This window comes from Petromyzon marinus, chromosome 20 (assembly GCF_048934315.1).
Source record: "Petromyzon marinus isolate PM22_M1 ecotype Great Lakes invasive population chromosome 20, UKy_Petmar_22M1.pri1.0, whole genome shotgun sequence".
Classification (NCBI taxonomy): domain Eukaryota; kingdom Metazoa; phylum Chordata; class Hyperoartia; order Petromyzontiformes; family Petromyzontidae; genus Petromyzon; species Petromyzon marinus.
In genome coordinates this window covers 3,139,798-3,155,414 of record NC_133686.1, presented here as the reverse complement: position 1 = coordinate 3,155,414, position 15,617 = coordinate 3,139,798, and the positions used below count along the sequence as shown (strand labels likewise).

At 53.8% G+C, this 15,617-nt stretch overlaps 1 protein-coding gene across 1 annotated transcript; it reads right to left on the bottom strand.

Annotated features, from left to right (window-relative positions):
- Positions 1–2,141: 2,141 nt before the first annotated feature.
- Positions 2,142–4,513, bottom strand: LOC116944233 (transcription factor MafA-like). Its single transcript, XM_032957748.2, has one exon. It carries the CDS (start codon positions 3,749–3,751, stop codon positions 2,516–2,518), a length of 1,236 nt encoding a protein of 411 aa, XP_032813639.2. The 5' UTR covers positions 3,752–4,513; the 3' UTR covers positions 2,142–2,515.
- Positions 4,514–15,617: the final 11,104 nt, after the last annotated feature.

Below are 15,617 nucleotides of genomic sequence, written 5' to 3'. Positions count from 1 at the left end.
ATTATTATAATGAATATGAATAATTATTATTACTCTTTTTTATCTCGTGCTCACGTTTACATAATCATCAGTGCTACTTTTTTTTAAACACCCATATAGCACATTACACTACCTAATCTTTTTTTCTCAATTTATTTACTTTGGTCTAAAAAATAAACAAGACTTCAATACAGTGGAATATTTTCAACAGCAAGAATTCTCTCTCTCGCGCTTTCACTTTGCTTAATGCTGTATAATCTAATAATTAATGTTCTTGTTTAAATTGAAAACACTATTTTATGACATCCACTGCATTCATGCATTTTTTCCGACCAATGCTCAGTCTGTAAAAGGTACTGTATATTGCAAACAATTAAAGTCATCATATATATGTATAAAGCCTCATTTAAAAAAAATGAAAACAATTGTATTATCCTCCGCTATTTACTTATAGTGCATTGCGTTTTATACGAAACCTAGCTCAGAACTATCCCAGCTCTCTTAACATGCCCGCATATTAAAAAAGATTAGGAAAAGCACAAAGCAAATTAAAAGGGGAGGTGGGTAAGGTAGGTGGGGTGGGTAAGGGAGAAGGGTTGGTAGGTGGGTAAGGTAGAAGGGTAGATGGATGGGTAGAGAGGCAGGTGGGTAAGGTAGGTCGGTGGGTAGGTAGAAGGGGAGGGAGGTAGGTAGGTGGTGGATAGGTGTAAAGGTAGGTGGGCAGGTAAGAGGGTAGTTGGGTGGGTAGATAGGTAGGAGGGTAAGGTAGGTAGGTGGGGTATGTGGGTAAAGGGAACGGCGACCAGAGTGATTGTGAGTGATTGTAATGCGGCCAGAATGTATGTGTCAGTATCGAATATTAAGATTCACATAGCCGTGGAAACTTGTGTGCAAAGTGTGGTTGGTGGTATGTGTGTTTGCGGAGTACGCGCGTGTGTTTCACACACTGCAGACACAAAACTGAGCATGCAGAAGAGGTGGTGAGGAGGTGCGGTAAAGAGGAGGGAGGGAAGAAGCGGAAGGGGATCAGGGCCAACTGCAAGTAAAATACAAAATTAATCATAACGCCAATGAAAACCACACTTCATAATGCGTACTCGTGTATATAAAATTAGCGCTCTACGCCCGCGGTATTCAAATCGCCATCCTCTCGTTCTCCGTGTTGTAAATCTTGAAGAAAGGAAACGGTCCCCGTGTTCAGTGGCCTGCATTGAGGCCAGCATTAGAGTTTTTTTTGTTTGTTTTCCATTAAAGAAACAAATAATAATAAGAAACAGCAACGACAAAGAAAATAATGGAACAATATTAACCGTTCTGGCTTTTAAGTTCAGTTCCGTTCAACAACGTTTTTTTCGTTTCCTTATATTTTTTGTTGCGATTGCTTTGTTCATGGTTCTGGTGTTGCAGTTTGTGTCGATCACAGTCGGAACATTTTTTTTTCTCAGTTCGGTTAAAAAGTGCGCGGCTGTGGGAGAGAAAGGTCATTCCAGTTCGACCGTGAGTCTTGTCCATCACGCACGTCTCTCTCTCTCTCCATTCGAGAAAGGGCATTGCCATCATCATCCTCTTCATCATCATCATCAGCAGCAGCTCCCCAGATAGTATGCCCCCTCTTCCTAAGGGCATCGCGTCCTGTGGCTGCAGGTAACACGCGGCGGTGAGTTTGTTCCAGCCACACAGTTCAAAGTCCCTGGCGGTCAGGTGCGATCCAAATAAGACACCTATCTCATACGTTAGCCCCCCCCACCACCACCACTCCACCTCCACTACCAGCCCCCCCCCCCAAAAAAAACCCGCAACGATAACCCCCCCAAATCCATTGCCAAACAACGCGAGTTTTCCTGTACATAATAGTCTAGCCGTACATGTCCCGCATGCAGGTTAGTTAGTACAAGGCTACACACACAATGTGTTTCATTCATTATAACTACACGAGCCAGAAATGCAATTTAAGATGCAATGGGATGGCATTGTTTAACTTATACACGTTGATGAGAGAGAAATTACACAGGTATTTTCGTTATATGCGTTAAGTACACTGTCGAGGCAATGAGGGTGGGTTTGGGGGGGGGGCTCGGGAAGGGTCAGGTTGGGTTAGAGGTTGGGGGGGGGTAAAGTCAGCCACTGGCAAAAGCACCCACCGGCTCAGGGGGTGAGGGGTAGGGGGCCGTGGTGGATGATGAAGAACTTGGTCGAAGTTGTCGGGCGAGAAGGGGGGGGGGGGTCACGGGGTGGTTGGTTGGGGGGGGGGTCGCAGTGTGTCTCGGGGGTCGTGGTAGGGGGGTCGGGGTGGACTATGGCTGGGGAGGATGGTGACGGCGGAGTGGGCCCCGGCTGGCAGGGGGACAGCGTGGCGGTGGCCCACGGGGCAAATCAGCCAACAGCCGCAGCGAGCGGCCTGCAGGGCAGTAGCAGCAGTCGGCAGCACGAGTCGCGGGGAGGATGAGTCGGTGACGCCGGCGGGGCTAAAGCCGGGCAGCGGCCGAACGAACCGACAGACCCGCGGCGAGGAGGAAACACGAAGGACATCTCCGCATCACATGAGGAAATCTGGAGATCGCGCGTCCTCGCTCACCGCCTTGGCGCGGAACGCTGTGGCGTGCTGCTGCTGCTGCTGCCCGGCCGCTGCGGCCGCAGCCGCAGCCGCCGCTGCCGCTTGCTGCACGGCGGCCGCCATCCGTCCTCCGGCCAGCTTCTCGTACTTCTCCTTGTAGGCGTCGCGCTCGCGGCCCACGCGCACGATCTCCTGCTTGAGGTGGTCTACCTGGCGCATGAGGTCCACCTTCTCCGACTCGAGCACGTGCTTCTGCTGCACGCGCTTGTAGCGGCACGACTGCGCGTAGCCGCGGTTCTTGAGCGTGCGCCGCTTCTGCTTGAGGCGCACCACCTCGTCCTTGCTGAAGCCGCGCAGCTGCCGGTTGAGCTCGCGCACTGACATGGACACCAGCTGGTCGTCGGAGAAGCGGTCGTCCACGTGCGACGAGCCGTGCAGCGCGTGGTGGTGGTGGTGGTGATGGTGGTGGTGGTTGTTGTGATGGTGGTGCTGCTGCTCGTGCTGCTCGTGCTCCTCGTGCTGCTCGTGGTGCTGCTGCTCGTGCTGCTGGTGTTGGTGGTGCTGCTGCGCGCCCTCGTGCTCCATGCCCTGCTGCGCCACGTGCGCGTGGCCCGGGTGCGCGGGATGCCCGTGGTGCTGCGGGTGCCCGTGCGGGTGATGAGCGCCGGGCATCGGCTGCTGTTGCTGACAGCCAGCGGGCGTCATGTCTTCGTGGTGTGGCCCCATGACCATGAGATGCGGCGGCGGCTGCTGCTGCTGCTGCTGGCCAGGCTGACCCGGCTGCTGCTGCTGCTGCGTCGGCCGGTACCCACCGTCGTAAGCCGGCTGTAGGTGCGGGGCATGCGCGCCGCTGCTGCCTATGAGCGCCTCGACGGCGTCTTCGGGAGACAGGTGCAGCGCCTCGGGGTTCAGCTGCTGGTAGCTGCTCATCCAGTAGAGCTCCTCCAGGTGCGTCTTGGGGTCGCTGGGACTGGGCGCGCTGAAGCTGGGCGATGAGGGAACAGAACTGCACGGGGTACTCATAGGGGTCGACGAGAGGGAGCCGGCTACCCTACTGCAGGGCCGCACGACGCTACCGTTGACTGCTTCCAGGGGCTCTTTCTTCACCTCGAACTTGAGCAGGTCGAAGTCGTTAACGTATTCCATCGCGAGGGGACTCGTGGGCAGATCGCTGTGGATGGGCTGCAGGTCGGCAGCCATCTGTACTTCGAGGCGCATTGAGGTGCTGAAAAAGTCCACTCATAAAAAAAGTCGGAATAGTTGGTGCGCGCGTGGTAGTAATAGTTATTAATAAATAAATAGTATTAAAAAAGAAAACTTAAAATAACTAACCCCCCCCCACCCCCGCCTCTGTACGCAGAGTTAAGTTGTACGCCTGCTGCAGTTGTGATGTGCCCGAACAAATAAAATCAGCTGGCAAGCTCCGCCCGTGGGGTCTTCGAGGCACGCGAGTCGCAGACTTCTGTGCACCTTCTTCCTTTCTCCCTCTCAAGAAAAAGTCAATCGCTCCTTTGAAATGCGACCAACGCGCGTGCAGTCCACTCGCTGGCTCGCTCGCTCACTCCGACGCACGCTTCTTCATCTGAACCAAGCGGACACGAGACCGGCGGCGGCTACTTACGACGAAGCATCACCGCGAACAACCCCCCCCCCCCCCCACGGGGTAGTCAGTAGTAGTCAGTAGCAGTAACACAAAATCAAAGCAAACCACCGCCACCGCCAGCCACCTTGTTTAAGCGAGCCAACCTTTGGGGTGTCTGGCAATTCTCCCTCTCTGTTATATTGTCCAGGGAAGGTGTTGAAACGGAGAGCTCCTGCAACCACCACCAGCAACAACAAAAAAAAATAAAACCTCGCTGCGGGGTTGGGTAAAAAGCGCGTTTGCTTTTTTTTTAATGTAACGCGGAAAACGAAAAAAACCACGCGACCGAAACGCCACCGCGGGTGTAGAGCGAGCAGCAGACAGCCTCGCCTGCGTTTTATATGCGGCCTGACGCGAGCGATGCGGACCTCATAGGGGGGTGGGTGGGTAGGTGGGTGGGGGTACCCTACGGCTTTCACCCCCCCCCACCACCCACCGTTAGCCAATAGCGAGAGCAGAAATCATCTCGTTAGCATAAAAATGTAGAAACGAGACGGTGCCGGCTGGGGGTGCTCGGCCAATTGCGTGCGCGGTGCCCGCCTACGAGCGCCGACAAACTCCGGCTCCGCGGGCACGGGGCGCTCCCTCCAGCCCGCGTCCTCCTCCTCCTCCCCCTGTCTCCTCCTCCTCTCTCCCTCCCCTTCCTCCCTCCCGCACACACGCGCGTGCACAACCCCCCCCACCTCCACCACCACCCCCCATCAACCCACCCACCGTACACCAGCGCCCTACCCCCCACCACCCACACCGTAGCCCTCCAAAACCCCCACACACACCACCACACGACCCCACCAACACACCCCGTACACTCGCAGTGTCAAAGCGCCGCCTCTCCCTCTCTCTCGACACAGCCACTGCGCACCCCCTCGACTACACAAGCTCACAGCACGCGCCACACACACACGCGCACACACGCGCCACACACACACACGCGCACACACGTACACACACACGCGCCACACACACACACGCGCACACACGTACACACACACGCGCCACACACACACGCGCGTACACACACACGCGCACTCTTTACGCACGTCTCTATACACACAAGACAAAGATCGCCGGTATAGCCTGCACGTCCTGCTGGGGACAAGTGCTGTTAGTGAGCACGGGGTGGGTGGTGGCGTTGGGTGGTTTAGCCAGAAATTACTCGCAGCCGCCTTTGTCTCTCTCCCCTTCCCCCAGCCCAGTTTGTGATGATGGTTATACACCCATTCACACACACGCACACAGGTACACACACACAGGTACCACGTGATATCTCGCACATTCTCTGCTGTCGACACGCACGCGGGCCGTTCGCTCGTGACATACACTTTGGCTTTTAATTATGAATGCTCGCACGCATTCCGAAACTTCTGTGGACGCGTTACATGCGCCGCTGTACGCAAATTGGTATAAGAGGCATGCTTTTGGGGGGGGTGGGGGGGGAGGCTTGTGGGATTTGGGGTGGGGGGTAAAGGAATGGATTTTAAAGGGGTCGTGCATATACGTTTCACTCATCCGTTGCTTCTTTGCTCATTAACAACAACAAATGTCCCCTGGGAGAGTGGGGACAGGTGTCGTGAGCGAGCAGCACCTATGAAGGCCGTGTCACGGCTCACGATGCAAGAGAGTAGTGTGTGTGGAGCGGTAGTGCAGCGGTTAGCGCTACGCTGCGCTACGAACCCGGCGCCCCGAGTTCGATGTCCCGCTCACGGCCAACACCAGTGGCGATTATCTGAACCCTTCATGGGCCTGGGTCGACTCAGCCTCGAATGAGTATCGAGTGCGACGTGTAAACATCGCCACTATGGAGACAAAGGCGGCCGGGCGTAGTGCTGGCCACCCACCCCTCGTGTGCCGTTCCGGCCTTCATAGGTGTCACTAACAGCACTTGCCCCAACAGTCTGTTCAAAGGCTATACAGGGGATCTTTGTCTTTGTTGTTTTGGACCGGCACCCCCACGCCCGACCGCCTTTGTCTCCCCGGCGTTCCCCAGCCCTACCCCCGCAGTGACACGGCCAACACGTGTACATTTTACACTGTCGGGCAGCGCTTGGCACTTTGAATGCGCGCGGTAAATCTTGGCGAGCCGAAGTAGCTGAACGTCGAAGAAGTTAAACGCCGAAGTAGTTAAACGCGCCGATATGTCTCTGTTGTTTGCCCGAGCGGGGATTTTAATTAGGTGATAAAAAATCAATTATCCGCCATAGTTCAATAAGCGTGCATTTACAGCCGGCGTTTAGCAACATACGTGCGCACAATCAGACATACGTACAAAAACCTACAAACCACACCGTTACGATGACAGCCGGACGCAAATGTGTCATTGCACCGTTAGTCACCGTGGGAGGTGACAGAGGCTTGGGGAGGCCCTCATCCAGCAGTGGATTGACCACGACCGATCATTATGACCTACAGGTAAACACATTCAAACGCATGTCGGCTTCAGCTGACGTGCCGATGATCATGATAGCATTTACGCACGGCACGGCGTGCGGGGGAGAACTCTATCCAGCAGTGGATTGACCAAAGGTATGTGCGTACCACACGCGCGTCTAGTGCGTGGGTGTGTGTGTGTCTACGAAGTCTGTGTGTCAGGTCTGGCAATGGTTAGTGAAGGTTGTGTTTTCTTCTTATTGTTGAAATTATGAAAAGACAATCGTCACTTCGTGTGAAGGTGGAAATGTTGTTCCGTCGCATGATCGTAAGAGGCGGCGGCGCAGTGGCATGGATGGGGAGGGGACCTTGATCCAGCAGTGGATTGACCATGGTGCCGATGATGGTAAAGGTGAAAAGACCGTGGTCTCAGGCGGCTTCGTGAAAAGTGTGGGTATGTTCGCAACTCGCAACGCATTAATGCAACAGAAAACACACATACACAGAACCGTGCTCCTGTGTTACAACACGCACACACTGCTCTTGAGCGGTTATATAACTACACACACACACTATGTATATGGTGAGTGTGTATAATATCAATTATTACCGTATTACAGTATTCTTCGGATGAATAGACGCTCCTGAAAGTAAGACGCAACCCCAATATCCTCGTGTCAATTACGTTATACCATTATGGTCATACACTGACTGGATAATAAGCCTCACCGCCAAATAAAATACAACACGTGAGTGCCAATTGCGTTTTACAATCCGGAGAATGCGGTTATCAGACTTTGCAGTCCCATTGTTAATCCACTGCTAGATGGAGCCCTCCCGCCACGCCGCGTCGGTCGTGGTTTTTAATGTGAACATACTTCACCACTCTGCGCACCGAGACACACAAACACAGCTTCCGTTGTTCACTTGCATGCGCGCTGTGTACGTGGGCAACACTGGGGAGACAAAGGCGGCCACCCACCCCCTCGTTGAGCGCGGCTCGGCAAAGCAAGTCAGCTCCCGTGCCCTGTGCACATACCCATCGCTAGCCGCTGATGGTTGACCGTGGCCGGGATATCGAACTCATGCGTTCGCCGGTTCCATAGCGACAACCGCAGCAGTCGCACGCTAACCGCTGCGCCACCGCTCAGCGATCAGAGAAACAGACTCGCGGCTTTGATGATGGCACCATTCGCACCGGTGGACAAAAGTTGACACGGGCACACGACACGCCGGCTACCATCAGTGGGGGCGACCGCCTCCGGTTCGGAGAATCGCGAGCCGAGTGACGGGGTGGGTCCTCCGAGACGAGGCCGATGAATGATCGTCTCGTTCGCGCGAGGCGTTCGTCGAGCAGTGGATTGATCACGGCCGATGGACTCCCCCCACCCCACCCCACTCCCCCGCGAGCGTTCGTTGAATGTCATCGCAGCGGCGTTGTTCGGCAGCGGCTCGCGTGACTGCGCCAGTGTGTCACGTGAGTCACTGCTGCCCCCCCCACCCCACGCCGCATGAAGCTAAATCGTTGTCATTTGACCATCAACGTAGCGACTCTGGAGGCAAAGAGCTAGAACGCCGAGGCAGAATAGCCCCCACCCCCCTCCCCGCCCCTCTGTGTCAAGCCACTGCTGGAGGAAGCCCTTCTCGTGCCGTGCGGGGTTTATTTGACCATACTTCACCGCGCTGGTCAGTGCGGGTTAGCGAATAAGTGGCGGCGGGAGGGAGAGACCTAGTGCATGGTGAAGACATCACTCGCTTGCCACTGATGTTAGCAGCCGTCGGATTTCTCGGGCGGCGCGCTGTGAATTTGCAAACCCCCCCCCCCCGCCAAAAAAAACAAACGTTGATATTAAACCAATGTCACGCTGAATTGCATCGCGATACGTGTGACGGCTTTGGGGCGACTTCATCCAGCAGTGGATAGATCACGGATCATGTAAGCACGCACCGCGCGAACCTGTTCCATGCTGGTAAACATCACCACCATCATCATCAGTTATGACTCGATCTGCCCATTCAAAGGGCTCTTATTCTCAAGGAAATTGGCCAAACTTCCAAATCCAAGCGCCCACCCTCCTGGAAATTTGCCTTAAGACTCCCGATTGAACGAATGACACTACACCGCAATCACCAATCGCTCAACCGTCCGATGAATCGGGTGAGCGGGTGATGCGATGTTTGTTGCGGGGGTGGCGGTGTTGACCGATCTGAGAGCGTGTCCGAGTCGATAAACTGGGCAACCGCGCCACGTAGCGACCAGACTCACCACGTGCACCCCCCTCTCGTTCACACGCGCGAGAGAAGCTTTCAAACCAGACTGCGGACGCATTGCTGGGGAAGTTCACCCCCCCCCCACACACACACACACACTGGTTCAATATGCTATGGATTTCGCTTGAACCTTTCAGCCCTTTTGGCATTCCACTGCTGGATGAAAGCCTTCCCCACGCCAGGTCGATCTCAGTGTGACTTGTTTTTTTTTATACCATACTTCACCGCTCTGGTGAATGCGAGTTAGTGGAGTGAGCAGGCGATTCGGCACCGGCTTAGGAATCAGCCGACGCTGATGCCAAGTTGTCCGTGTCCGGTAATCGAACTCAGGTCGCCGGGTTCATGATAGCGCAGTGTGATAACCACGGTGCCACTGATTCACTCGCAAATAATGTCATCGATTACATTTTATCATTCGCACTTCCCCTGTGTTATTATTTCTTGTGCCAGTAAAAGACGCGCGCATACGCACACCAGATGCAGCATTATAGACACACACACACACACGAGGTGCCGTTTGTCCTACCTGACGTGTCACTGTCTGCGTCGACTCGTCTGTCTTTGTGCGTGTGTCGCCTCCGCCGTCTCCTTTCTAGCGTCTCGCGTGCATTGTCCTGCCTGGTGTGGAATGAGCTCTCCTGTCCTCGAAGCGTCTCGTCTGTGCACCTTCCCGATTGTACCGCTGTTCTGACTGCAGTCCGTCGCGTGCGATGCAACGTCTCGCCGCGCCATCTCGTTTGTATCGCTCCGTTTGTCTCGTCTCGACGTCTCGTTTTGTTGTTTTTGGTACTACTGCAACTACGTTGTCTGTCTCGATTGCATTGTCTGGATCATCATCCCCTATTGTCTTGTCTCATTTGTTCGCTCTCGTTCCTTACTGTCTGAGATGGGCCTCTGTGCACAGGTCTCTGTGTGTGGATTGTGACGTGGCACGCATGGTCTCGGAATATGCTAACGGCTTGGGCAGGCCATGGGTGACGATGGTGATGATGATGATGATGCGCCACACCTACTGTGTTTATACAATCACGAGCCACGTGACTTTTTTTTTGTCTCCCCGTCTCACGCTTGGTGATGTTCATGATCGGAGACAGACATCGGACGGTAAAGGAACATTGGCCACAATAGCACGTGGGTCGGCGCTGACAATGACGCGGTGCCACCAGCAGCGCAACGAGCGTGGGGGAGGGGGGTGCCTTGCCACCACCCCCCCCCCCTCTCCACAGTGGCGAAAGCTACAAGTTGGGGCCCCATTGACGCGCACAATGAGGCGTGTATACAACAACAGTGTAAGACAACAACAGCTTCTTTCACAATGACGTGAGCGCCCCAATACACCGATAAATGTTCGAGACCGTGAGCGTAACGATGACGTGATTAGGCCAGAGGGGCTCCACCTGATCGACGGAGACAGCGTTTGTGATCGTTGCGCGCTCAGCGCCGTGGCACGCGCGGATCAGCGTCACGGGCGCTGACGCAAGACTGGAAGGACGCGTCGAAAAGTGTACAGAGAAGCACGTGAAGATTGGTCGCATGCTCGGAATGACACTTCTTCTTCATTCGTACGGCTGCTGCTCATGTAGACGCAGAGCGACGACTGCAATGTCACATGCAGGTGGTCAAGCCACAGATAGCCGCGTCGGGAGCAGCGGAGTTGCATCGTCGCTGCGATGTCTCCTTCGTATTTGTGGAACGGGCATTGCGTCGTTATACGTTGTTACGGTCTGCTCTGGATGGCCACAGTGGCACCACTACGACTGGAGCGTTTTTAATTAAACCTATTTGTGCATCAGGTATCAGCATCTAGTGTCATGGTTTGTGCAGTGGATGCGCTTTAGGGTGGACGGTGAGCTTCGTGGAAGCTCAAACCCCCGGGGATCTTCTGCGTTGGGTCTTACACTTATAGACGTGAATAGGAGGACCACGCGGGTTAGACAACATTTGCAGGTTAATCACCTTATCTTGGCTGATGATATGAGTGGCCTTGGTCGATACAAGCGACGCAGTAGCAGCCAAAGGAAGGCAAACATGCCAGAGGTAACCGAGGGAGGTTGGAGCAATGGAATCAGCCTGTGAGTATGTGGATTGTTGCAGCGCAAGACCGCGCTGGGCAGAGACGCCTTCTTCCAGCAGTGGGTTGATGACGGCCGATGATGACTAATAAACATTGGGATTAATTGGGAGGGGGGGGGGGGGGATTCAGACACGTGTGGCACAATCCGTCCGGGTTCCGAAATCTGGATTTGTAACGGACAGGGCTTAATGGGCAGCCTCTCAGCTCAGTGGACCGTGCAGAGTAGCGACGAGCAGGGGAAGATAATTGCGGCTCACGACTAACGCCAGCACCATCAGAGATTAAAAATATCTATTTACCAGGTAAGGCTCACACAGAGAGCTATATTATAGATATTTTTTCAGAAGCAACTCCTGATGGCACGACGAAGTTGGCTTATCATCATGTGGAAAATGTAAAGCAGCCAAATGCTCTAAACGCGTAATGTTGATTCTAAATGTGGAGGGGGGAAAAACCGGCGGACTCGGAGACAAACCCACGCCACCACGGGGAAGGGAGACACCGCGAACTTCAAATATACAGCAGCAGGCGTCAGGGTCAGGATCGAAGCCACGTCCTTCTGTATACCAGGCGAGAGAGTTAACATGTCGCTACCGTAGCGCCCCAATTAATATGGTATAGAGTAAAAAAAAAACATTCTAATGATAAAAAAACAATCAGGGGTTGCTGCTGAGCATGGGACCCAAATTGTCAAGCGGCCAGCAACAAACTGCACGACTAAAAGTGTAACAGACGAAGGTGGGAGGGGATATTCCAAAGTGGGTCAATGGTGGGCAAGAAGCACGCAAAGTTTAAAAGTCTTGTGACCTGCAGGGTGGCGGTTCGACACCGAGTCAGAATCAGAATGTTGACTTCTCCCGTGGGAATCCGATGAGTGTGGATGCAGGCGAAGGAAGTCGGTGACTCCTCGACCGAATTGTCAACATTGGTGGAGGAATCTAACGAGTGAAGTGCAATGCGAAGAGTATCCGTGGTGGTAAGTTGTAGCGATACAAGAAAGATAAGGAGGAGACTGGCCGTCGGAGTGCGGGTGACTGTTCTGTGGCTGAGTGCTGGATCATCAAAAGTTGACCGTGATAGCAGCCACTGCAAAAGATCCCAACCCACGTCCGAAAATGTAATAATTTTTTAATAATTATAAATATAGTGCCTATATTTATATTTCCACGAGTTCGACGACCAAGGGGGAAGCCCGAAAACCAGATGGTGGGATACTGTTAGGGCAGATCTGTACGTCGCTGTGTGAGTCTATGGGGTTCTGAGCGAGCCTGTGGGTCTCTGTGATTCTATGAGTATCTGTGTCAACATGTGGGTCTGTGTATGAGCGTGGGTCTGTTTTAATCTGTGGGTCTCTGCCTGAATGTATTGGTCTCTGTGGTCTATGGGGCCCTGCGTGAGTCTATTGCTCTCTCCCACCATGTCTCTGCGTGGGCCTGTAGGTCTCTGCGATAGTCTATGAGTTTTTATGTATGTGTGTCTGCATGAGTCTATGGGTTTTTTGTAAGTCTATGGGTTTCTGTATGAGTCTGTGCGTCTGTGTGAATCTATGGGTCTTTGTGTGAGTCTGTGGGTTTCTGTGTGAGTCTGTGGGTCCGTGTGAGTCTGAACACGTGTTGTAGTGCCCGAAAAAAAAGCATGAAGGCAAGGAGCTCACACTCAGAACTCCACTATGTGCACATGTATCTATGCGTGCCACTCTTGGATGTAACTTTTCTCTCTCTCTTGCGGAGCGAAACTGCAAACGAATTTTTCACTTAGTTACAATATAAGGGCCTCCCACCAAGTCATATAATACACATCGACTGTCAATAAACGTACATGGGTATGGGCAGGACAGGTCCGGTCTCTAGAAAATATGATTACTGGTGGTCGAGACCAAGAACGCAAGAACAGAATGGCAGCGAACAGGAGGGAACACGCCCGGGTTGACACCCGGATAATGAGTAATGACATCAGCTCGTCTATCAACACAAATGTAAAGAGAGTCTCGAGTCACAATGAGGCTGTCCCAGATAAATATCAAGATCAAGACGCCATCATCGAGTAAGTTCACTTTGTTTGCAAGAGCAAACCTGGGAGGGGTGGGGCTGGCGATGTTTGCTACGTATAATCTCAAGTGAGCCACTGTCTAATGTTTAAACCCAGACACTGCCACACTATGGCCTACCCTTGCGAATGAAGTCAGGGGATCTTCAACATCAACCGGGAAGCAGACGGCGCGTCGTACCAACGTAGTTATTACACCCGCAGTAGTAACCAGGGCGGCCGCTGGATTCGAACCGCGAACCTTTTCAACGACGAAGCGGCGAACGCCCTGCCGCTGGGCCACGTCAATGCCCCATCACGGCCAACGCCGTTGACGCCACCAACACACTTTTACACGGTGGCTAGGAGATGTTAACTACCTCGCCTGGTATACAGGAGGTCGTGGGTTTGATCACGACCCTGACGTCCGCTGTATATATGGAGTTTGCATGCTCTCTCTCTCTCCCCGTGGTCGCGTGGATTTTTTTTTCTCCGGGTCTTCCGGGTTTTCCCCATCCACATTTAGAATGAACATGCGTTTAAAAAAAAGGGTCCCAATATGCGTTTAAAGTATTTGACTGCTATAAATTTCCACGCGATAAACCACTTCGTTAAACTATCATTTGTGATCAGGTCTCTCCTAAAAAAAGAGCTTCACAGCTCAGTGGGCCTGACCTGGTTAAACAAAAATTAGTTTGTAGTAAATTATAGTTTGTGCACGTCAGGGCCAGCGAGATACAACGGCGTCTTGGGGGGAAAGACTTAATCCAGTCGTGGATAGATCCTGACCAACGAAGACGGCTAATATCACGACTCGCGTCGCTTCAGCAGCGTGGTGCTTGCTGCTCTCTCACACACTAACGCTGCGGCCATCTCTCATCCGTGCCACGCGCGTGCTGTTGGGCCTCCCCTAAGTCGACTCTGCCTCAAATTGGTACGCGGTGCGGTGTGTGAACATCGCCACCGGGGAGACAAAGGCGGTGGTGCCGGCCACCCATCCCCTCGTGTACCGTTATGGCCTTCATAGGTGCTCGCTATCGACACTTGCCCCAACAGTCTTCTAAGTCTATGGGGGGGGGGGGGGCAGGAGGTGGGGGGGGGGTATATCTTTGTCTTTGGAGAGCGGTGGTGCAGTGGTAATCGCGCCTCGCGAGCCCAGTTCGATTCTGGGCCACGGGCTAACATCAGTGGCGAGCGACATCTACCTATCAGAGTGGATACATCGTGTCCGTGGGTGTTCGCTGACGGGGGCGATGAGATGTGATGAGCTGGGGGGGGCGGGGTGGAGAGGGGCGGGGGTAAATCTTCACCCCGCCCCCGTATCCCCCCCCCACCGCACCCGGATTAGCTTAAGAAGTTCGGTTAAATACGGGACTGAAATGAATCCGATTATCCAACACGGGGTGTGCTCGAGAGCGACATAGGATTGAACATTAATGATGAATTTTTACTTCATCCAGGCCGGGCGTTGAGGATGGAGGAGGGGAGGGGGAAACGTGGGGGGGCGGGGGCATGGGGGAGGAAGGGTGGGCAAGAGCAGAGATTTGCACGGACCCGTACAAGCTACATGTGTGTACTCACACACACACATTGCATGCGTGTTGAACGTCTTTCGCACCGCACGGGGAAAGGACAGGGAACTAAACACACAAAACAAAGCAGTGCGTGGAGCGGTCGTGGTAGTTGACGGAGGGTCGTGGGATCGCGGGGTTGCATGCGCCGTTGAACAACCTGGAGGAGGGGAGTTGTCGAACTGAAACGTGCGCCCTCGAATCAAATGGTCTCGCACGGTTACTTTGGCCAATGCAGATGGAACTGCGAGCGCAACGTTGAAGCTGTATCGGCGGGGGCTGAAGAGGCACACACTGGCTCCTCCAACGGGCTCGCGATGGACACCGCATTTACTGTACAAAAGAAGAAAGGGAGGACGGGGGTGAAGGCGCAGCCCTGCAATTTCTGCCCTCACGCCGCTGCTGGAAGAAGGAGGGTGTGTGGGGGGGGTACTGTGGTCCACAACTTCCACCCAGATTACTTGAAGGAGGCAAGCGTTCAGTGCACCACAAGACCGCTTCACGGACTGATGGGACAAGTGCTGTTAGTGAGCACCTATTAAGAAGTTCGCCACCGTGCACGGTGCGGTGTGTATCCAGCACCACTCCCGGCCGCCTTTGCCTCCCTAGTGGAGATGTTTACACACCGCACCATGTACTAATTTGAGGCTGAGTCAACCTAAGGAGGAGACCAAGGATCGGTTCACATGTTCGCCACTGGTATTGGCCGTGAGCGGGAATCGAACTTGGGTCGCCGGCTTCGCAACGCAGTGCGCCAATCACTGCGCTACCGCTCCCCACAACACATTTGCGCTAAGCGTATACGGACGTACGCAATACATGCCCACACACCGACACACACACATGGTGAGCGTCCGCGTGCGTGATTTAGGTCATTGATTAGAGCTCATAACTGAACGATTTTACAAAAGACGGAGATTTATGCAATGTGCCCTGGTGTGGTGATTGCGATGAAGGCTTGGGATAGGAGGGTGGGGTGGGGGGTGATGGAGGGGCGGGGTGGCCACTGGTGATGAGGAGGCCTGAAAGTCCTCATCCCCCATCCCCCCTCCCCTCCAACCGTCATCCTTTGGTAATTTTGTTCGTTATCGACCTGGGTTCGATTCCTGGCCACGGCTGACATTCAGTGGCGTG